The sequence below is a fragment of the Meriones unguiculatus genome, chromosome 3, assembly GCF_030254825.1.
Source record: "Meriones unguiculatus strain TT.TT164.6M chromosome 3, Bangor_MerUng_6.1, whole genome shotgun sequence".
In the NCBI taxonomy this organism is placed as follows: Eukaryota; Metazoa; Chordata; class Mammalia; order Rodentia; family Muridae; genus Meriones; species Meriones unguiculatus.
In genome coordinates this window covers 22,104,268-22,127,385 of record NC_083351.1, presented here as the reverse complement: position 1 = coordinate 22,127,385, position 23,118 = coordinate 22,104,268, and the positions used below count along the sequence as shown (strand labels likewise).

Genomic DNA, 23,118 nt, shown 5'->3' with positions numbered 1-23,118 from the left:
CCTGAGATGGGAGATGATGTGACAAAACTGGAAATAGACTCAGGTCAGCTGCCAGAGTGTGTTCGATCTATGCCTCCCTGCTCTGATTCCCATCGCTAGTCGGACCTCTCAAAAGCACAACCGTTCTATAGATCCAAGACCATACCACCTATGGTAGACCCTCAGAGAACTGATTTTGCACCAGTGCCTACAGTACCTGAACCAGGGGGACCCATCTTCTCTGTACCAGCCAGCTGCACACCTCCATTCTCTGCCAGCTCCTCCTTAGTCCTGTCCTCGCCATGAGGGAGCCCATTGGTGGATGGAGCAGTAAGAGACTCGGCCCTGGGAAAACTGGGGGAAGGAGGGGGGACTCCCACAGAAGGTTTGCGGGCCACAGGTGGGGGAGCCTTGGAAGGCTTCTTCTGGGCCTGGGTTGGCCGCTGCTCTGAAATGCTCCTAAGTTCAGCTACCAGATTCCGCTGGAGGTCAGCCTGGGCCTCAGGGGACACGGGCCGCTCAAGCTGCAGTTTTTTGGTGCCCTTGGAGAAGATGAAGCTGGCCTTGGAGGCAGGAGACTGTGGAGACTGTGAAGACCATGGCTCTGCTTCTGGTGGTCCAACGGACAGAACATTTCCAGGGCTCTCACTGGCAGCCAAGCTGGAGGCTTTGAGTCGGACGGCGGCATGGAGCCCAGAGGAGGGCGCAGACACTGGGCTGGCCCGCCCAGACAGGGCTCTTCGCAGCGGCTTCTGGGGGGCTGACGAACCTGGAGGCGGACTTGGAACCCCTGAGGAAGCACCCACAGAGCGAAGCCGTACCATCTGCAGAAGCGAGGGTGTGACCAGGGGGGTGCCAGCATCCTCCCTGGGAGCCCCACTGTTCTTGGCCACAGAGTCCTTCTGAGGGGGCTTGGCCAGAGACTCTGAAACAGAGCTAGCCGGAGGTGGAGCGGGTGGAGCTGGTGGAGCTCCCAGTGGAGCGGTTTGGGATGGGCTAGCAGCTGAGGAGGTGACGCCCACAGAGCTGCAGGGCTCCAGAGGGCCAGGTTCGGGGCCCGCAGGGAAGAAGACCTCCTCGGGTGGGGGAAAGTCAGCCATGGACAGGTCCTGGTCCTCAGGCGCGGGAGGTGGCGGTGGTGGCCAGCTGGGATCTGGAAGGGGCTCCTCAGCAGTTTCTGGAGGAGGTGGGACCTCCTCAAGCACCTCCAGCTTCTTAGTAGGTGGTGGGGGTGGATGGTAAGATGGAGGTGGGGATGGTGGAGGTGACTGGTCTTTAGAGGGAACAGGGGGCTCCTGGGGTGGAGTCAGGGTTGTCTGAGGCATGGAAGGGGATGCAGGACTGGTGTCAATGGTAGAAACTGGCCCAGGAGCTGCAGCAGGGGCAGCCAGGGCAGGGGCAGCCAGGGCAGGGGCAGCCTGGTTAGAGCTCTTAGACTTGGAAGGTGGTGGGGAGAAAGGAGCAGGCACCTTAGGATGAGGAGGTATGACAAACCTGTCACCCAGGGGGGTGGACATCTGTGGACCTGAGCGGTCTGAGGGAGTAGGGTCTGAGGAAGAGGAACACAGAGATGTGAGGGAAGAGGACACAGAGGCCCCAGGGGATCGAAGGGATGTCACTCGACCCTGTTTGGGGGCTTGAGCCTTGCCTGGGGAAGCAGGGGCACCTGCTAGACCCTTGGGAGGGAGAGTTGGGGTACCACTTTGGCTTGAGTATCCACTGGAAGGTGAAAGTGTCCGTTCTGGGGACCGTGGGGGCCTCCTGGAGCCGCCTGGAGACAAGCCAGAGCCCCAGGTGCCTGCTGAGCTGGGTGGACAAGATACCGCCCCCTCCCCTGAAGAGCCGCCTGTGGTGGGCGGCCTGGGCAGCTGTGGCTGCGGCTTTCGCTCAGGTTTGGGTGGTAGCCCTAAGGGCCCATCGGGTACTGCTGAGGCCCTCTGATGGAGGGAGTAGGTCCGGCGGGGAGGTGGGGGAGGCCGTTTCATCTTCCGCAGGGACACGCTCCTGCCAGACAGCTGCCCGCTGCTTCGGATGCTGGCTGTGTCTGAAACCTCGGCGGTGCTACCGCCACTGGGGGAGCCCCTCCCGCTCCCCCCTGGAGGAGGAGGTGCCGCGCTACTGCCAGCAACTGAGCCCTCAGGCTGGCCCTCAGAACCCCCCTTAGAGGAGAGAGTGGAGCCATCAGACACGATGGTGTCAGAGGACTGGGAATGGCTCCAGGTGGCGCTGGATGAGGAAGAATGGCGGCTGCGGGGCCGCGGACTTGAGGCAGAGGAGAAGCGGCCCAGTGAGCGAACAGAAGCCGGGCTGGCAGAGAGCAGGCTGCAGCGGCTCAGGGTGCGGAGGCTGCTTCGGCCCAGGGCTACCACGTCCACCGTGGGAGGCAGCACCGCGTGCGGGATCAGCTTGGACAAGTAGGTGGCCTGGGGCGAGATGGACATGGCTGGACTCAGCGGCTCTGGAGGCCCCGCCCCTCCTGTCAGTCCAGGCACCGCGAGAGACATGGGCCGCGCCAGCGGTGGTGGCCGGGCTCCCGTAGATCGGCCAACAAGTGTGTCATCCCGGTACACACGGTCGATGTGGCGCTGCAGTATGGCCTCTGTGTCGGTGCCAGCCTCCGTTTCTGCCTCCAGGGCCTGCAGGGACACCCGGACCCCGGCCCCTGAGGCCAGGCCCGCCGGGTGACCGTCCACTGTGGGAATGCGGACCGCATCCTGGGGCCGGGGAGGCTGCGGAGTGCCTGGTGCCTCGCGGTTGTTTCGCAGCCCTGAAGGGGACAAGGAGGCGGGCTCAGGAGAGGGGCTGGCCAGGCTCCCCGTCCCCCACCACTGGCCACCAGCAAAAGCTCACCAAGTTCCTTCTGCACGTGCTGAGGCAGCCCCAGCACGGTGCTCCTCCGCTCCCTTCGCCGCCGTCCTGACTTTCCGGATTTGGGAAATGAGTCATGGGGTCTGAAGGTGGAGCCTGAGGGCCAGTCCAAGGGGAGAAAACCCGTTAGAGCAGAACTCTAACTCTACAGAGCAGGGCTCTGTACTCATAAAATTCTAGTCAGCGTTCTGGCAAGGCGCTGGCACTGACTTCTGGAAATCCCCTCACTAATTCAACAATGATCTTTCCATTTAGCGAACAGTTCTTACTATGTAGTGAACATATTATGTCATCATTTTAAATACCTAATACTCATTCCAATAAGGTAATGCTCTTAATATCCTGATCTTTTTTTTTTTAACCAAGAGGTTACACATGCCTTATATATGCCCTCTGGGGCAGTCCCTGGCCAATCCTTTGGCTTCTGTTTTCTTTTGAGATGGGCCAGCCACTTACTATGTAGCTGGGGAAGACCTTAGATTTCCGATCCTCTATTTCCCAAGTGCTAGGATTACAGATGTGTGTGTGCCACCACACTGTTTCATATGGTGCCTGAACAGAGGACTTCCCGCATGCCAGGGCAAGCATGATACCAACTGAGCTCTAGCGCAAGCCAATGTTAGCTTTTATAGAGCGTCAGTCAGCCACGTGGAGAAAGTGAAGGGTTTATATTCCTGGTCATACCACAGCTAAGTTGGCACAAATCTAGCACAAATCCAGGTTCCCAGACCCTTCACTATTTTGCTTTGGGTCAGTGTCCACCATAAACTTCCAAGAATTCGCTGAATCATAAAGCCTGGGACTAGGGTAGCCACAGGTACCGGGACACAGCGTGCCACAATGGTGCCTGTCACCTCTCTCCCCCGCCCAGGACTCCCAGAAGGCAACAGCACACCTCTACGCTGGATCATCTCCGAGCGCACGGATAGGGCATCCTCCGCCGTGGAGCTCTCGGTCATGTAGGACTTCTGACTGCAGAACGAGATGGTGTCTTCATCCGGCCCCATCCGGGAAGACTGTGGGGAAAATAAGGGCAGCTTGCGTGGGCTGCCTTAGGCACCCGCTACAACCTCCGCTCATGGATTCTGTCAGCATCACCCACAGGACTGAGCAGGTACCAAGCCTGAATGAGCTGTCAGAGGACACTTAATCTACCTCCTCAGCATAGAGAAGAAACCAGTCCAGAAAGGCCCAAAGCCATGCATACCAGAAGCTAAGCCAGGAGGGGCGAGCAGGGCAGAGCTGGGCAGAGCTGGGCAGAGCTGGGCAGAGCTGGGCACAGGGCTCACCTGGACGCTCTGGGTGTCTCCATGGTCCCAGCTACCCTTGCTCAATTTCTGTCTTTCTGGAAGACACCAGAAGGGTGTGTTGGCCTAGGCCCCTGCCCCCAGCGCTGACAGCAGCACTGGAACAGGCCAGGGGAGTTACCTTGGTACTGCAGGGAGCGTAGGCCCTCCTGGGCCTGCGTGTGTAGCTCTTCCAGGTGAGGCGGCCTCCCACTGGGGAAGAAAACGTTGTCCTGGGGCTCCTCTCCTACAGGTCCTGGCCCCTGGCTGGGCCCTGCGCTCTGACGTTTGTCACTCTCAGCCTTAGCGGGGCCTGATGGGACGGAGAAGGAAGTGAGGGCCAAGAGCACGTGGGCCCTGGGGATTCATAATAAGTACAAGGACACAGGCGTGCAGCGCACATACATTTGATGTCTACCCCCGCAACACCGCCTAGACACACAGTCACCCCAAACTGCACCTAAGGGTGCACATACCTGAGTAAGAGCATCACATAATGGGACCGCACGATGTCAACACACAGAACACATAGGCCCACTTCACCCACAGGCTTCAGTGATGCGCGCACACACACATAAACAATACGCAGGTGGGAACCAACAAATGTACCTACAGCAGCTTCCATGAACCCACGTGACACCACTCTGCATCTGCGCCAACAGTATCTAAGTATACACAAAACTGCATCCGTGGGTCACTCGGGGTCCCACACAGACACCCCAAATATACAGAGCCCACAGCAAGCACATTTCTTGTCTCGAGACATGAAGCTTCACTTGAGAGGAAAACAAACCACCTTCTTCCAACAGCCCCTTGGCCTAAGTCCAAGGAGAAGATGCCATGGAAAACCACGGGACTGCCAGTCATAATCAGACTCCCAGAACACCCTAAGGGAAGGATAGGCCAGGGACACCCACTTACCCATATGGCTGCCCTCTGGAAGGGTGAGCAGGGAAGGGGAGAAGACGGATCAGGCCCCTCAACTCCCACAGGGAACCCAGCCTCTCTTGGGGGAACAGGCCAGGTATGGCCTCTCCTGGAGGCCCTGGCCTGGGCCCAGGTACAGAGGAGCCAGGGCTCCATTACAAAGGATCCTGTTACAGGCTCTAGCCCACAGAGGGGCTAGTCATGTAATCCTGAGGATGGCGGCTGTGTCAGCACTCTGCAGTCCCAGCCCCTATTTAAAAGAAACCCACAGCATAAGCAAAAGTGCTGGGAAGGTCATGTGACCTTGGCAGAGCCCTGAAGAGGGGCAGTGACAAAAAGAGGCCTTTAAAGGGACCCCCACCCCAGGACCTGGCTCTCCAGCTCAGACACCTGCCACTCCCTTCTTCAGTATCCTTCAACACCAGAGAACCTGCCCCAGAAGCCACAGGAATCCCAGCAAAGAAGAGTTCAGAGGTGCCCCAGGAGGTCCCGGGTTGTTTCTCCCCATCCCACGATTTTACAAGTGGAGAAGCAGGCTCAAGCGGAAAATGTTTTCCTACCGCTGGAGCAAACGGCTCACACAGCCAGGACTAAACTCTGCTTTCCCGGAAGGGTCCCTACCCTTCCAAAGCACAGGAACCTGGCGCCTACAGCCAGAATCTAGGTCTAAAAGCCAGGCAGGCTCCCGGGCCAAGGGCTTCACGGATCTCCACCTTCAAAGCTGCCGCTCCACACGGGCTTCCCAGGGTGCCCTTCCCGTGCTGCTCCCCACATATCCCCCCACTGCTGAAATGACTCGGCAGGGGGCTGCCCTCTCTCTAAACGAAGATGCAGAGCTCTAGCCAGTAAGGAGTGGGTATCCCAGCAGGAAGGCAGTCTGGCCTAGGGCGGCGGACACCAAGGTCAGAGTCACCCAGGTCCATCCTCCGGGATGACAAGCAGCACTCAAAGGCAGCAACAAAGCAGCCGGACAAAAGCGGACAAAAGCGTGGCTGTAGGCTCAGACTGAAGCCACCCTGGTGACCGGCGCCCCTACCTCATCACTCTTCCTAGGCTTAATTCCCCACTAACCCAAGGGTCTGGAGAAGGGGGCTGTCACCCCTTCCCTACCCCCACAGCCACACCTACTCACCTTTCTTCTTAAAGACCTCGAGGAGCCCCGGGAGGTGTCGGCCCAGGAACACCACCATGCCTGCTGCAGATGGCAGCCACCGTCACCTCCCCAGAGCACCAGGCAACGCCTCGGATAGGCCTGGCCCCGAGGGGACTCTGGGATGCAGACATGCAAAGCAAGCTCCTAGCCGGCCAGCCGCACAGCTCAGTTCGGGCAGAAGGGGGAGGGGCTGCTCCAGGTTCTCCTCCCACCTTTGCCACAGATCCCGCCCATCCAGTAACCCCACCCCACCCCACCCCATCCCCTAGCAGGATACAGGGAAACTGAGGCCCAGAGATGGGGTGCTTTGTTTCTGAGTATAACCGGAGGTAGCAGAGAGACACAATGCTAGCTGTGGGGCACTGACTCTGGCCCCCAAGTTCTTGTCGAAACATTTTAGATGCTGGAGCTAATGGAAGGGTCCCAGCTGCCAGATGGTAGGTGGAAGAGCCACCAGACCAGCCCTGGCACGGTGCCCATGCCCAAGATCCAGCCATCATGGCTAACTAAGGTAATTTCCTGAGAGAAGAGTTCAGCTCATGGAGCAACCGGGCAGGAGGGGCCCAGGGCTGCCTGTGAGGACGACAGGGACAGAGCTGGCCTCAGAAGACAACACATAATGTGATGCCAGTGAGAGTCAGAGGGCAGATGGCAACAGCACAGCACTCACACAGTTCAGCCCCACACTTTCTGAAGAACTTTCTTCCCGCTTCAGGCAGGCTGAGAAACAGCTGAGGGGCGGGGGCTTCAACACAGACCTGCACTTTCATCCCGCAGTTCTTCCCCGACGCCATCCTGAACTAAGTCGGAAAGGATCGGCAGGTAGAGTTCAGGAAAACAGTTAGGGAATGGTGGGAGGGGGAGAAAGGGAGGAAGGCAGGTTCAGATACAGATTCAAATCCATCACACAAGCCGTGACCTTGAATAATCGAGGTCAACACCTGGCATGTCTTGATGGCACACACCTGTAATGCCAGTACTCAAGAGGCTAAACTTGGAGGGTGGTGAGTTCAAGGCCAGCTCAGGCTACACAATGATTTCCAGGCTAGCCTGGGCTACATAACAAGAAAATCTGTCTCAAAACACAGAGGGTGAGGTGGGGTACAGGTCAGGGCTGAAAAGATGGCTCGGTGAGTAAAAGTGCTTTTCTTCTGAGGAGCTGGTTTTCTTCTGAGGAGCTGTAACCAGCCTGTAACTCCCTCCAGGACCCAGCACCCTATTCCAGCCTCCGCAGGCACTAGCACATGAGGGGCAGGCAGATGTGTATGTATGTATATATGTGTGTGTGTGTGTGTGTGTGTGTGTGTGTGTGTATACTTAAAAATAAAATTAAGAAATGGGGCAGGTGTGGTGACACATACCTGATACCTGCTTCCTCAACAAATGACAGACACGTGGTTACAAGTTCTAGACTGCTTGGGCTACAAAATGAAACCCTGTCTCAAAAAGAGCAAAGACAGACCAAAGGCGCTGGAGAGGTGGCTGAGCAGTTAAGGAACACTGGCTGCACTTGCAGAGGACACAGGTTCCATTCCCAGCCCCCATTCGGTGGCTCACAAGTCTGTAACTCCAGTTCCAAGGCATCAGTGCCTGAATCACGAGGCTCCAGCCAAGGGCAGGCACTGCCTAACACAAATAGGCCTCGAGGTAGAGAAGTGAGTTTCTCCACCAGGGGAGCCAGCACAGCTGGAAAACAACGAGCTGGGGGGAGTGCTGGCAGAAGAAATCAGGAGGGCAGGAGCTAGCTCAGGTGACCCCTGGACCTTGCTCTGGGAAGTCAACGGAGGTTTCTGCTGGGCAGGGACAGTTACTACGTGACCTCTCTGGAACGTGCACAGTAGCTGAGGCTAAAGGGTCTGCGGGCTGTGCTCTGCTGCAAGCCAAGCTCATGCGAGGCCACCTCTCCCTCACTGCACCCCTCCCCGAAGAGCTAACAATTCAGTGGCTCTGAAGTTATAAGACCCCTCTGCAACCCCTTCTCTCCATTTAGCTCCAGCATCTCAGGGACTGCTGTTCTGGAACCTTACTCTAGGAAACAAACAGCCACAAAGCGTTGACACAAGCCTGGCAGAGGCAGGTGGCTCTCTGTGAGTTCGAGGCCAGCCTGGTCTACAAAGCGAGTCCAGGACAGCCATGGCTACACAGAGAAACCCTCTCAAAAAAAAAAAAAAAAAAAAGAAAAGAAAGAAAGAAGGAAAGAAGAGAGGAAAAAAAAAAGAAACCCTGTCATGAAATAACAGAACACAAAACAAAAAATGGGCCTCCTGAGTGCTGTGCACCACCACCTGGCTTTTTTTTTTTTTTTTTTTTTTTTGGGAGGGGGACAGGGTCCCTGCAGCCCAGACTGGCCTCAAACATGCTAGATAGCGAAGGATGAGTCTGAACTTCTTTTAATCGTTACATCACTGTGTATGTATAGTACATGGATGCACACGGCCCTGCACGCTAAACACAGTTTCCAGGAGCTGGCCCTCTCCTTTCACCGCGTGGCCCCTAGGGACTGAACACAGGTAGCTGGGTGTGGTGGCACTCTGCCCACTAACTGACCCATCTCTCTGACCTGACCTTGACCTTCTGCTCTTCTGCCTCCACCTCCCAAGTGCTGGGATTACACACCTGCACCCAATTTATTTGCTGCTGGGGCGCACACCCAGGGATTCCTGCATGGCAGGCAAGCACTCTGCCCCTGCCCAAAGTAGGCACTTTCATCCCATTTCACAGATGAGAAAATGAGACAGTGGGGCACACAGTATAAAGCTACGCACTCAGGCAGGAGCGTTGTCACTGAGAACAGTCGGAACCAAGAAGTCTAGTTCTATTTACCAGGTCAGCTACAAACCTGACCTCCGTGCTGAGAGGTGGGGAGTCGGGTGGGGGCTTCCCTCATCTCTCTCCACTGGAGGGTTTGGAAGCACGTGCTACCCTTGACCTCTCCCATCAGCCCCTCCTCTCTAGACACCTGTGCAGTGACTACTGCCTAGCAGGTGCTGGCAGAAGGCAGAACCTGCATCTGCCTTGGTGGATGCTACCCAGCCCTGGGAGGCAGGAAGGCTCCTGGGAACAAGGACCCAGGAGGCTCGGGAGCTAGGAGACCTCCCAAGCTTCATCCGGAGCCTTTCACTGTGTAGAACAGTCACCCTTGGCCTCCCTTAGACTGAAAGGGGGGCTGTGCTCCTGCTAAGTTCCGGGTAGGGTAAATTTAGCCCAGAGGTCTTAGACCTACCACTGGCATTCAAGGTCACAGCTACAAAATCCAGAGCTCTCACGTGATAACACCTGGTTGGCCCCAACACCTTGCCCCTACCCAGAGACTACTCCAAGCCACCCCAGGAACAAGTCTACAGGCAAGTGGTTTGCTTGGGGGGGAGGGGCTCTGTAACCTGAGTATCACATAGGGAGAGTCACCTCCCAAAGAGCTGATAACAGAAGGGGAGGAACTTCCCAAGACCACACTTAAAAAGAGTCCCAGCTGAGGGCTCCCGTCTCACAGTTCACAGGTGCAGCCTGGGCAGAGACCTTGAGGTGAAGGCTCTAGCATGGCCCCACCTCACCCCACCTGCACCTAAGACAGCCTGCTCCTGCCTGAGGGAGGGGCCTCAGGACCTGAGAAGACGTTCTGCTCCTTGCCCAGTCCCATCAAGCATGGCACATCAGGAAGCACACAAGCAAGCCTTGAACTCAGACACAGCCAGGGGCGGAGGCCTGTGCCCTTCGAACGTCCCACCTCGGCCACTTCCACAGATGGCTACAGCCAGGACCACACCAGCAAAGCTTCCGCAGGCCACCCCAGCCTCCTCACCTACTGGCTGGCCTACAGACTCACACAAAGGCCTGGCAAGAGGCTGTGTGCACAGGAAGGCAGGTGTGTGTACTTCCTACCCAGGGGCTTTCCTGAGCCTGGGGATAGGGACAAGGGCCTGTCTCCCTCCGGAGCCACGCTCACTTGTGCGCATGTGTACATGTTCTCTTGGCAACATCCCCTATGGGGTGAGGCCTCAACCTGCCCCATTCCAGAGCAAGGGGCGGGGGGTGGCGCACCCACAAGTGAACAGGCCTGACTCAGGGGAGAAGAATGAGGGAAGGGAGGCCACAGCTGGCCAGGTGGCCTTGCTCGGGAGCTGGCACCCCCCCAGCCAGCCCTCTGCTCCTGTCTCTTCCGCCCTTGGCTAGTTCCAAGCAGGAGTCAGGGTGTTTAGAGGCTCTTGGTCTCAAGGCCCCTCTACAGAGGTAAACAAGCTGGGGAGGGGCGAGAGGAAGGCTGCCACACATTTTAGGAGCAGAGGCAGAACCTAGGATCTGCAGCTGCTCTTCCCGAATAACTAACTGGGGAGAGGCACCTTGACTCCCACAAACACTTTCTCTTCCACCACTCAAAGGCAAGGGGAAGTCTGCTGTTCTGCAGAGGGGCACAAGGAGACTCAGGCTGAGGAGACTTCACTAGCTGAAGGTCACCCAACCAGGGGAGGTATCAGGTCCCATTTAAATTGGGATTCCACATCAGATGCCATGGCAATCCAGGTCTGTCGAGGGTAACCAGGGCCTCAGCTCCTCCCGACCAAAAAAAAAAAAAAAAAAAAAAAAGGGTGCAGCCCACCTCTGAAGAGAAATCTACTTCCCTTCTCCCAATGTCCAGCCCCACCTGGGGGGGGGGGCAAAGCTGACAGGCCAGGCAGGTTCTAATGTAAATATTGGGGGGGGGGGGCAGGGAGTACCTGGAGCAGGATCCCAGCCCACAGGGTGCCCTAGGGGAACAGGCAGCGGTTCAGGGAGGAATTAGCTACCATAATATAATAAATGTCATAATGAGTTTCCAGGTCAGCCTTTGCCCCAACAATGACATAATAACCCCTTTCGGCCAGGGAGTTCTGAATCTTCAAGCCCTCCCTTTTGTTCCTTCGAAGCATGATCAGCCCCATTTTATGGATGCCAGAGAAGCAACCACCATGAAGCAGTGGAGAAAAGGGCTAAGAATCGGAAGAACTGGATTCCAGGCCTTGGACAAATAAATCGGGACTCTCACAGCCTCGGTCTGCTCTTCTGCAAAGTAGGGTGAATGTTCACCTCACACCCCCAGTGTGCCTGGGGACACTAAGGAAAGTCAACGAGCTGATGTGATGACACCTACAGTCTCAGCGCTTGATTCGGGGCAGGACTACATGCCTGAGACTCAGCCTGCCTCAAAGAGAGGGCTTAGGGAGACAGCACCGCGGTCAGGAACACTGATTGCTCTTTCATAACTGGGGTTCCATTCTAGCACCCACACAGAGGCTCCCAACCATCTGTAACTCCAGTCCCCAGGCCACAGCACACATACAGTGAACACACCTGTAAGCGGTCCACGCGGCCAAAACACCTCTAAAGGTAAAATAAATAAATTAATAATTTGGGAGCAAGTGAGAGAGAGAGAAAAAGAAAAGCTAGCTACACTGGGGATACTGCTCAGCCGCAGAACACTCACCCAGCATGCATGAAAGGCTCTGGGTCTGACGCCCAACACTGCCCATAAAAAAAAAAAAAAGAAGGAAGGAAAATTAGTTGATTGGGCTAGAGATGTAGAGGAAATGAGGCACCGTGACCTATGTCTGTAATCTCTGCAGGATCTGGGCTACACGAAACCCTGTCCAAAAAGAGAAAAGGGAAAGCTACATAACCCACCACAAACACCCAGTATTGGATCAGAGCTGGCCTTAGCCTATCTGTGTCACAGGCAGCAAAGAAAAGACCTTTCTACTCACAACGCAGCGGCAACTAGTGTTTCTGATGACCAGCTGAGGAGAGACTTGGGTCTCACTAAGTCCTCTCTCTACTGAGACACACCTCAGGGGTCAGTGACTTGCTCAAGGTTACAGGGCTAGTAAAGATAGAGGAGAGTCACACTTTGAACCAGCTCTGACTAGCTGCAAAACCAAGTTCTTCCCATGCAACCAGCTGCTCACTGCCCAGGCTCACTTCCTGCCCCTGCCCACTTCCGGAGCTCTCCTCCAGTCTCAAGTGGAGCTAATGACCATTAAGATAAAGTCTGATAAGGCACACTTAACATCAGCTCCCCGTCCCTCCTCAGCAACCTCACCCTATCTGGCAGTCCAGGTCTAAGAACAGACTCCAACTCTGCCTGCACTCTGGCTGGCCCTTAACTGCAGTTTAATCACTCTTTGGAGGCCCCAATTTCTCCAACTGCAATGTGGAAGAGATTGTCTCTAAAAAGTCTTTTCCATGTGTATCTCTGCCCCTAGCAGAGGGGGCAGTGGTCGGGTCTTAACCCCACACCCTGCTTTTAGAACCATACATGGGACAGAAAGTTGTTTCAGGGGCTGGAGAGATGGCTCAGCAGTTAGGAGCAACGTTCACTCTTCCAAAGGACACAGGTTCAGTTCCCAGCACCCACATGGCAGCTCCTCACACAGACATACATGCAGGCAAAACACCAGCGCACATAAAACAAAAAAAAAAAAAATCATAAAAAAGAAAGGTAGCTCAGCTTATCACAGGCATCTCAGATCAAAGAGGGCTGGATAAGTCCCTTATCTGGAGGCCCAGAACTTGCACAGGCAAGTTCAGATATCACACAGCTGGTCACAAGTTTTCCCCCCAAAGAAGAGGGGGGACACAGAGTGGGAGGCAGCAGGCCTCCTCCCAGTCTTGGAACTTGGAAGACCTCAGGCCCTTCAGCGCTAGGAGCAAGGAAAGGACACAGAAAATCCAGGCAGTCTGGCCCACCAGCCCCTTCCCCCAGTCTCACCACCTACAAAGGGAGAGTAGCAACTCCTGGTGTGCCTGACAGGACAGTGCAAGGGAGCTGAAAGAGGCGGTGGTACTGTGGGTGGGCCTCACCAACTCTGTCTGCACTGTTCATTCCCTCGTCTGCTGAGGACCAGGCACCTTGCTGGCCTGGAGGACAAGTTGGGCTGGACACCTGAGAAACCATCCATGCAGGATGTCATGTCCTTTTAGCCCAGGGGATGCTTTGCCTTCCCCACTTGGGCCCCCTTTCCACCCTCCAAGGGCATCTGACCAAGGCAGGGCATCATTCTTCCTTAGATCTGTGCTTCCCTTTCTCTCTGTTCACTTCAGGCCCTCCCTGGGGGCCTCCACACCTAAGTCCTGTCCCTCTCCCTCAGTGCTTCCTACTCTTGTGCTCTCCATAGAGTCCAAACCTCCCGGGGCTCAGGCGTTCTGTCTCAGACCTGGGAAGCATGCAATTCTAACGGGAAGCCCATCCACCCGTGAACCGGTTAGGGGCCTGGACTCTGGGAGTCTGAGAGAATCACATTCTAGCTATCTTCTCACTCGGCTGCATTGAACAAGCGATTTCCCTTCTCTGAGCTAGCCCTACCTCACCCATGTGTAAAATGGAGACAACAATCGCTTATCTCTTGTTAGCTTCTGCAAGAGAAATGAAACAATGAAAAGCTCTAGCACTAGCCCTCACTTTCTCTACACCAGCAACTCTGATTCCACCCCAAAGCCAAGCAGTCCTCTCTAGCCCTTACTCCCAGCATCCGGATTATCCCAGGTCTTGTCAACTCTGCTGCTTCCTCCCCGCCATTCCCACAGCCCCCACCCTGTCGTGGCCCTCGCCTCATCACCTCTCCCCTGGATTACTGCAATAGGCTCTGAGTTTCCACTCTCACCAACCCCACCCCCTACCCTAACCTGCCCTACCTGCACCTGCCTTTGGCCCTGGAGCCATCTTCCTAACACACCAGTTTTGTGGGCTCCTCCCTTTTCTCAAACACATTCACTGGCTCCCAATGACCTGGATACTTCAGCCCTCTCTGGCCACCTTGTACTTCCTCAGTCTCCTTTTCACAGACTAATAAAATAAGCCAAGCATTCAAACTCCAGTCCTACACCTGGGCCCATGAGACTAAGAGAGACCTTGAATCTTCAGGATAAAGGGACTGAAATTTAGCTAGGCCTAGCGGCCCACACCTTTACTCCCAGCAACTTGGGAGGCAGACGTAGGCAGATTTCTTTGAGTTCAAGGCCAGCCTGGTCTACAGAAAGAAGTCCAGGACAGCCAGAACTACAGTGAGACCATGTCTCAAAAACAAACAAACAAACAGAACTGAAACTTAACAGTGAGACCTCTCCTCCTAGGCACAAAGTAGGAGCCTCAACTATTTCTCCCTAACCTCCACGCCCGGTCTCACTTCTAGGCCAGGCCATGCTTCACAGTTGCAAAAAAATGCCCAGCTGTGCCCTCTGGCTTGTCAACACTCCAGGGCTAATCTCAAGCCTGCGGTTACTCCAAAGACTGAGTTAAGAACACCGCCTTGGTTTTCTGAAACAGACCCCAGGACAACAGCTTTTGATGTACAGCCTGGGATAGTGGCCAGCAATAGCCCTTGTGTTGCCTTGACGATCCTCATGGCTTCTTAGCAACACCTTGGAGCCTGAGTTGCCCTGGAGCTGCTGCACTGGTCAGAGGAGTCCCTGGGAGCCCCAGAGGGAAGCTGGATGTCAGGGCCAGGCCGCGGGCTCATGCCTATAATCCCAGAATTTGGGAGGATGAGGCCTGCCTCAGCAAGGTGAGACCCAGTCTCATCGAGACAAACAAAGAAAAAAACCCTTGAACTCTCCATCCTGTACTCAGCCCTCAGGCTCACTGCCCTGCCCAGCTCTAAACACCTCCTCCTTATCCTTCAGACACAAGTTTGAACCCACACTTGGTTCTCAGGAAACAAACACATCAAATCCACCATCAGAGAGCGAAAGAAGAACCCTGCCCAAGCCCAACCCTGCTGGCTCGGCGTGGCTTCCAGAGCGAGGGAGGCAGAACCACAGCCAGGACTTCACAATTGATAGGCAGGGAGACTACAGGAATTTCTCCTCAATACCCACCTTCTGAGAAAGCCTCAGAGCCCACCTGAACAACATTAACCCTTTCCTGCTGTCTCCTGGCCGGATTACGGTAACTCAAAACAAAATGCAAACAACCTTGGACAAGGCCCTTTTCTCTAGCCCTCAATCTCTTCATCCATAAAATGGCTCACCAAAACTCTAAGGATCCCAGGTCACCTGGGCCTGAGGTTCCCTCCAGTTCAGACAGGGTCCAGGAAACCAAAAGAACCTGACCAAGGTCACCAGTGCCTCTGGCAGTGCCACACAGACCCCTCTTCTCCCCATCCACGCTTCCTACCACCCTTACGTGGAAAGCTGATAGAGAGAATGAGATCATCAGGCTCCATGCTGTCCTCTAGGAATGTGGGCCATCCAGGGAACAGAGGTGGATTTTCCCACTCCAGGGGGGGAGGCTATCCCACTCCTTTAACCCAGACCAGCAGGTACCATACTTAGAACACCTGCTTCTGTTAAAGCTCCCGTGTTGTTGTTTTTTTGAGGGGGGGGCACACAATTTTAAATCCACCTTGCCCCTCCCCAGTCTCTGCAATTACAAGGTGAGAAAACCAGGCACTCCCTTCAGACCCCCCTTGGAGCTCTCTGGGATGTCAAGAACTGTCGCACTGACTAGGGAAGACCAGGAATGCCATCTCTAAGCCTCAGGATTGGAGGCCTTCCTCATTCCCTAGCCCCCACCCTCGGAGACTGGAATGTGACCCGCGGAGGGATCCCGCAGCACGCCGGGAAGGGCTGCAACTGCGTTCCAGCCCGATGGCTGCATTGAAGTGGGGGGAGATGAGGCGGCGACCTCGGGAACTGCGGAAGGAGTGGTGGGAGGGAGAGGGACCGAGAGAGGACACAGTGGCGTGGTGGGGGTGGGATCAGAGAACCAGTTGGGCTCCCGATCGCGCCAGATGGAGGAGGCCCCCAGCCTTCAGCCCTAGTTTCCTGCTTCTTCCTCCTACCTTTGTTCCCCCCCCTTCTGTAAACTTTCAGACTGTTGAGGGTAAAGGAGAGCAAGTGTGTGTCGTGTGTTCACGTCCATGTGTGTTGTACACAGCAGCTTCCGTCTGCCTGTGTACAGCTGGGTGCCCAAGACACTGGACAACTGTACCTACGTGACTGACTCATGTATGTGCCTGTGTGTCAACCTGAGCGTGGGTGTAGCTCGTGTGGCCACGTAAACCTGTACACAGGTATGTATACCTGTGCACAAGGATCTGTGTCCGAGTGCCAGTGTGTGGGTGTGACTGTGTATGCGGTTTTGGTCTCTGCATCGACATACGTGAGAATGGGTGTTGTGTGCAGGATGTGAAAATGTACGCGTGCCCACCCGCGGACATGAGTGGGTACGTGTGTGTCGGTGCGCATGTGAGGGGTGGGATCTGAGCGGATTCCCGGCCCCTCACTCTCACGCCCACCAGGCCCCGGGAGGGGACAGCGCAGCGGCGGCGGCGACTGCAGGGACCCTCCTCCCCGACTGCCCCGCCCCCACCCCTACCTGCGGGCCGCTTCGCCGATCGCCCGAAGCGCCAGAAGCTGCGGGTCCGGGGGCCGCTGGGGGCCTTCCTCTTGTGGTGTGAGTTGCCCATGGTGTGTGCGGGAGCCGGCGCAAGCACCCAAGTGCGGCCCAGCCAGCCCGGCCGCCGGGCCCGCAGCCCCGGGAGGGAGGCAGCGAGACGCGCGGGCGGCCACCGCGGGCGCCCCCAGCCCCAGTCCGGCCACGCCCCCTAACGCTGCGGCCAATGGTCACGCCGGGGGCGGGCCCACGGGAGGGGCGGAGCCTGGCGGGCGGCTCGCCCGCTCCACCCCTCCAGGGGACAGGGGAGACCTGCTGAGCCACCCCGCCCTGAGCGCTCCGGGAACGGTTCGCGGTGTCCAGGTCCGGGAGGCGGGGTGCGGGATCTCCCAGCCCAGCGGCCTGCCTCTCTGGGAGGACTGCAGCAGAACTGAGAGAAGCAGGGGCCAGGCCCCTGCGGCTGCCGGGCCCACCGGCTTCCACCCCGTGAGTGTCACGTGCTTGTGTGTCCCTCTCTATTACCTGCACCTACATCCAGCTCCCTGTGTCTCTGTACTTGGGGTGTTGAAAGTAACAGTAGCATCTTTTTGCTTGGTGCTCAGTGTCTGCGAAGCACTGTGCTACCTGATTTCATGTGTTGTTTCAGCTCAACCACAGAATAATTCCGCAAGGTAAGTAGGGAAGCTAGGGTCCCTTGAAGTCAGTTAGCTGACCCATATTCAGAGAGCACTAATTAAGCCACAGAGCAGTCACCTGGACCCACGGTTTTCCGGGCCCTTCTCTGATTATCTATCTCTTCATGACCTTGAAGGAAAAGACAGACAGACATCTGGACATCTATGCGTAACTCCGGGCATTGATAAGGCCATGTACTTGTGTGGGTGAGGTATGCCCTCCACCCTGAACATTTGGGTCTGTCTCTGGCTAGTATAATCCATGTGTGGTGAACATGTGTCCGTGTTACTGAGTCCGCCTTCAGTCTGAATGTGTACTTTTGTGTATTTGCTTCGCATTGTGACTGTCTCACTCGGGGTAGCTGAGTATCACCGATTTGTTTGTGAGTTTGTAGCATACGTCTGTATGTATATACACATGTATGTATATACATGCACAGATAATGCATAATGTTTGTCAACAGACTATGCTTTTGTGTATGTGCATGACTGCAATTGTGGTTGTTGCTTGTGTGTGTGTGTATAATCTGAAGCCATATCACATTGTAGAGCTCTCTGCCCTTCCTCTAAGTCTATTTTAGTTAGTTACTTACTTATTTATTTATTTTGGTTTGTTTTTTCTGTGTAGCCCTGGCTAACTCTGTAGGCCAGGCTGGCCTGGAGACACAGAGATCCACCTGCCCTTGCCTCCTGAGTGCGGGGATTAAAGGTGTGTGCATCACACCTGGCTAAGTCTCTATTTTTTAAAACCAACTAAGCCTCACCACTCCAGAAAGTCTTCTAGGCTACCCAAGGCCTCACCTCTGTATCCTCACAACTGCTCTGCGTACCCACTGGCCTACAGCCTCAACAGCAGCTCTCCTCACCATCACTTTACCTGGCCTCTCAGACTGGGCTGGGGTGCAGAGCGCTTGGTTCTAGTGTCTGGTGGTAAGGCTTACTCTTTCCGCCAGCTGAGCCAGCCTTTCTACAGCACCACACTGCTGGAATGCCTACTGATTCCAGGACACCCAGCTCCCATCTGGCAAAACGGGAGAGTCAAAGCTGATGCCAACCCTCCCTGGGGCCCTTCTCCTACTAAGAACCTGAGGCAACAGCAGTGAGGTCCCGGAAGAGCTGGCGTTTCACGCGTCCATTGAACATGACATGCTCTGTGTACCAAGCAGCATGCACCCATCTCAACACTTGGCATGGAGAACGGAATCCCACCCTGTACCAAAGCTAGGAGAGGGCTGGCTGGCAAGCAAAGGGGCCAGCTGACATGCTTTACCAGCTGAGTTCACTTCCCCAGAGCCACGTGGGAGAAGGAGGAGGAGACGGACTCCCGCTAGCTGTCCGCTGACCACCACAACACATGCTCCGGCAACACAAGAAATAAACACGTAAATAAATAAACACACCACAAGTAGGGGAGGAGGGTGGAAGACACCTTACAGATCTACTGCCTCAACTCCACTCGTGGAGGAGGAAACAGGTCCGTGATGGGGCAGGTGGTGTACAGGAGCAGGTGAACCTCAAAGTTAGTGCATGCCTGTCCATCGGCATGAATTAAGGGCAGTCAGGTAGTCAAGGAGCCTGGAAGGTATTTGGGTTGGGGGTGCCTTGGCCACCAGAGGCATGGCAGAAGCTGTCCCCGCCTATGACAGGAGCCTTCTCTCCGCTGCGTCCTCCTTCTCAGAGCCCTGGCTACACAAAATGACTTGCTTCTCTCTCGTGCACACCTCCAGACGCCTCTGACTCCTCTCTTTGCCTGAAGACTTCTTTTCTCTTTTTTTTTTAAAATAATTTATTATTTTATATTTTATGTGTATCAGTTTGACGGTGTCATATTCCCTGGAATTGGTGTTACAGACAGGTGTGAGCTGCCGTATGGGTGCTTTGGAAGAGCAGACAACGCTCTTAACCACTGAGCCATCTCTACAGGCCCCTGAAGATTCCTTTTCACCTTCAAAGCTTTGCTTGACCTTCTGCTCCTCCACATACCCTTCTCTCTGACCCAACCTTCTGTAGGTTCACAACCGCTGCCGCCAGCCTGTGAGCGGACCTCAGTACCTCCCTGCACCCTACGCTAGCCCTAAGACATCAAATTATGTGGGGGGGTCTGCCTTACTAACCACAAAAACTGTCCACAAGGGTAGAAGCTGTGTGTGTCACCCTTGGCAACCCAGGCTCTGCATAGCAGACCTGCCCTGTGTGATGCTAAGTCAGGAGAAGGTGGAGATGGTGAGGCCCGCCTACAATAATGGCTCTTGTGTCTGTCTGGTGGTGGTCATGGTGGCAATGATGGGGGTAGTGGGCACGTCCCGTAAACGCTTTCTGTTTCAAAGACAGATCCTGCTGCGGGATCCTGGGGAAGACATTAGGCCCCTGGCTTCCAAATACAGGACAGGCAAGGTGAGCTGGAAGTACGAGGGACCAATACGGTAAGCATGTGGGCCAAGACCCCAGGAACCACATGGTTAGCCCTGGGCGCCATGTGACACCGCCCCTACTTGCGGAACAGTGAAGGCTCCACCTGGCTGGAGAGAATATCAAAGCAGACAGAAGGCCTGGCATGGCCACCTCCTCCCGCCTCTAGGGACCTAGTAGGTATCGTAACACTCTGCCACAAGATCTGATTGGGTTCAATGCTGGTGCAGGCCAGGCCTCCCTATAGCCGTGGGGCAGCCAGCTGTGCGTGGAGCAATCGGTCCTCTGTAGAACCAGCCCTGAGAACAGTGGAGCCCAAGACCACCAAGTGGGCCCTACCGTGGGGCAAGGTGGCAGGAGAGTTCATGCCTCCTGCCCGAGGCAGCTGCTTTTACCGCCTTCCTTCCTGCATTCAGCCAAGCAGCTGGAGGTGGCCTTGGGGACTGTGGACCCACTCCCCCCACCACCACCACCATGCTCCTTTCAGGCCAAATACTATACAATGCTTCCTCTCATTCCGGTTCTTCAGCATGTGACAGGCCAGGAGCAGCTGAGAGGACTTTGAGGGTTCGGGGAGAGGGGATTTCCAGGGGCGTGGGAGGGAGTCCTGCTCTGCTCCCTGCTGACAGCAGCATCAGGAGTGGATTTTCCTGGTCACAGCATCAGGCTGCTCCAACTCAGCAAACCCTGTGACCAATGCCACTTCCAGGAATTCAGGGGGTAGCAGCTGGGGAGAGCCCAAAGACAGCAGGCTCTTCCCAGACCTGAAGAAGGTTCCGGCAGGAGGCTGGTGGCACCAGGCAACAGAGCTGGAACAAGGCCTCAAGGTGTCTTGAGAGAGGGAAGGGGAGGTTCCCAGAGAGCCTCCTGGCTTCCTTCCTGCTCTTCCCACCCTGGTAGAGGCACCTCTCTGGGAAGGGCTTTTCTGTTTGAAGTCTGAACAAAGGAGTGGGGGAAGCTAAAGTCAGCCTGACCCAGGCTGGGGTGGGCTCCAGTCCCACGCCAAGACCCAGCCAGGTCAGGTAAGCCTCCCCGAGGAAACCTTGAGCAACTCAGCCCTCCCCCGGGCATGTCTGTAAGGACCTTGGATGTGTTCCCTACGACATGCCAGCTTTGACCATCTAGGATCTGAGCTCCCCACTCTGGGTCACCTGTGACGCAAAGTCACTAAGCGCCAGGCCCTGTGCTGAGCAGGGCCAACGGAAGAACTACTTAACCTGGAGTAAGGTATGGTGACCCAGGTTCCCCCACAGAACTCCAGCCAGCCAGCTGGCCCCCAGACCCAGTCAATCCCCACCTTACCCCATGCCAGGAGCCCTTTCACCCCAACTCCCCTCGCCCTTCAATTCTTCTGTACTTGTCAACTCAATTAAGGGGTCTTTGATGTCCCCAAAGGATCTCTGTTGTGCCTTTTCTGTATTGTTTTGGTTTAGTTTTTTTTCCCAAACAGGGTCTTAATGTAGCTCAGATTGGCCTCTAATTTGCTGTGTAGCCAAAGATGATTTTAACTCCTGATCCTCCTGCCTTCACCAACCAAGGGCTGGTACTGCCATCCTGTGCCACCGGGTCTAACTGCTCTTGATTTCCAGCCCTTCATTATCTGTTCAAGGACGGGCCCTTCCCAGCTAGTACACTCATACTCTGAGGTCCAAGACTGAGACTTCTCTCCTCATCCCCAGTCAGTGCCTGACACTCAGTAGGTGCTAAACAAATGTGAAAGTAGTTAAGTCTCCCTTTCCTGTCTAGACCCAAGGCAGGCTACCCACCAGATCACAGAGGCTGGAAGACAGCTAGAACGGCCCACCTGTCTCCTCTGTGAAAAAACACTCTGCTACAGCAGAGGCAACCCTGACCCCGTTACCACGGCCTAGGCCCAAACTAAAACTCTGGGTAGAGGCACCTACCCAAAGGAAAGAGGATCACAAAAAAACGGATCCTCCTAACCTTAACTCTCTCAAGCAGCGTGCCTTAAACTCTGAGGGCAATGATGTTCCCTGGGCATATCGAAGAGGTGAGAACAGTGGGGCCTTAGAGGATGAATAGGAGCTCACTGGGAAGCAAAGGGAGCAAGCACATCCTCGACAGAGGAAATGCACACAGAATGACAGCATGTGAAGATACATGTAATGCTACTGTAAGGCTGACAGGCCTCGCCTCAAGCCAAATATGCCCACTTTGGTCCTCACTTTGTTTTACAATGGTAGAGACTAAGCAGTTGCCTCACATGAGGGCGTGTACCCATAATCCCAGCACCTGAAAGGCAAAGGCAGGCTGGTTGCCACGACGTGGAGGCCAGCCTGATCTACATGGCAAGTTCCAGGCCAGACAGGGTGACACAGTGAGGCTCTGTCTCAAAAAAAAAGGGAGGAGGTGACTTAATGGTTTAAAGCATTTGTTGCTATTTTTTTCTTTCTTTCTTTTTGTTCCTTTTTCTTTGAGACAGGATTTCTCTGTGTAACCTTGGCTGTCCTGGACTCATTTTGTAGACCATGATGGCCTCAAGCTCACAGAGGTCCTCCTGCCTCTGCCTCCCAGAGTGCTGGGATTACAGGCGTGCGCCACCGCACCCAGCTTTAAAAAGAAAAATTGCTTTACTAAAATTTGGCCTATTATTTTGTTTTTTTCCAGACAAGGTTTCTCTTTGTAGCTCTGGCCATCCAGGAACTCATTCTGTAGACCAGACTGGCCTCAAACTTGGAGAGATCCTCCTGCCTCTGCCTCCTGAGTGCTGGGATTAAAGATGTATGCCACCACTGCCCAAGTAAAGAAAGAATTTAAGATACAATGACTCCCCTGGAGTGAAGGATCTACTTTAGAGACAAACAAAAACCGCCCTAGACTGTATAACCTCACACCAAGGACACCCATTCCTCTGGAAGTGAGTGGCCAAATGGAAGGTGAGGAGTTCCTAGGGTGTCTTCTACTGGGCCTGACGGGGGGGGGGGTAGTTCTTGAATTCTCGGTGTCAAAGCCTGTCACTGCCAAAGGGAAACAGGAGGGCCACGCACCCATTCCCCAAAGCCAGTCCTGTTGAAGGCTCTCTCGTAGACTCTCCACTCATCTGCAAGTCACATCACTTTAGAAAGTACGGCCCTTGAAGACTGTCACTTCCACAGGCAGGCGCAGGGTCTCACGTATCCCAGGCTGGCCCATCTCCCTATGTAGCTGGAGTAGTGACCTTGAACTGACACCACCTCCCAAGTTCTAGGCTAAAGGCGTGTGCCACCACACCCAGTTCATTCTGTGCCTGGGGATAGAGGTCAGAGCCAGGGCTCCAGGCATGCTGGGTGAAGGCTTGACCAACTGAGTTACATCCCTAGCCCCATGCTGCCTGGCTTAGCCTCAGCCTTCCCATCACTGTGCGCAGTGCCTGACTGCATGCTGACGTTGAGCACCTTGCTTTCATCCTGAGAACCTTCTCACCTATACTGGTGAAAACTGTTTTTCCTCCAATCACAG

At 55.2% G+C, this 23,118-nt stretch overlaps 1 protein-coding gene across 3 annotated transcripts in view; it reads right to left on the bottom strand.

Annotated features, from left to right (window-relative positions):
* Nucleotides 1-23,118, bottom strand: part of Nhsl3 (NHS like 3) — a 28,850-nt gene that overhangs the window by 2,146 nt on the left and 3,586 nt on the right. Inside the window, exons 1-6 of one of the 3 annotated variants that reach the window (XM_021637030.2) lie at nt 16,559-16,753; nt 4,276-4,446; nt 4,137-4,192; nt 3,743-3,863; nt 2,830-2,943; nt 197-2,746 (exon numbers count right to left, since the gene is read on the bottom strand). In XM_021637030.2, coding sequence (XP_021492705.1) covers nt 197-2,746; nt 2,830-2,943; nt 3,743-3,863; nt 4,137-4,192; nt 4,276-4,446; nt 16,559-16,649 — 3,103 coding nt within the window. In that variant the 5' untranslated portion in view covers nt 16,650-16,753. Of the gene's footprint in view, nt 1-196; nt 2,747-2,829; nt 2,944-3,742; nt 3,864-4,136; nt 4,193-4,275; nt 4,447-6,192; nt 6,403-16,558; nt 16,754-23,118 lie in introns of those variants that run through there. The other 2 variants (XM_021637022.2, XM_021637012.2) reach the window with 2 other exon arrangements.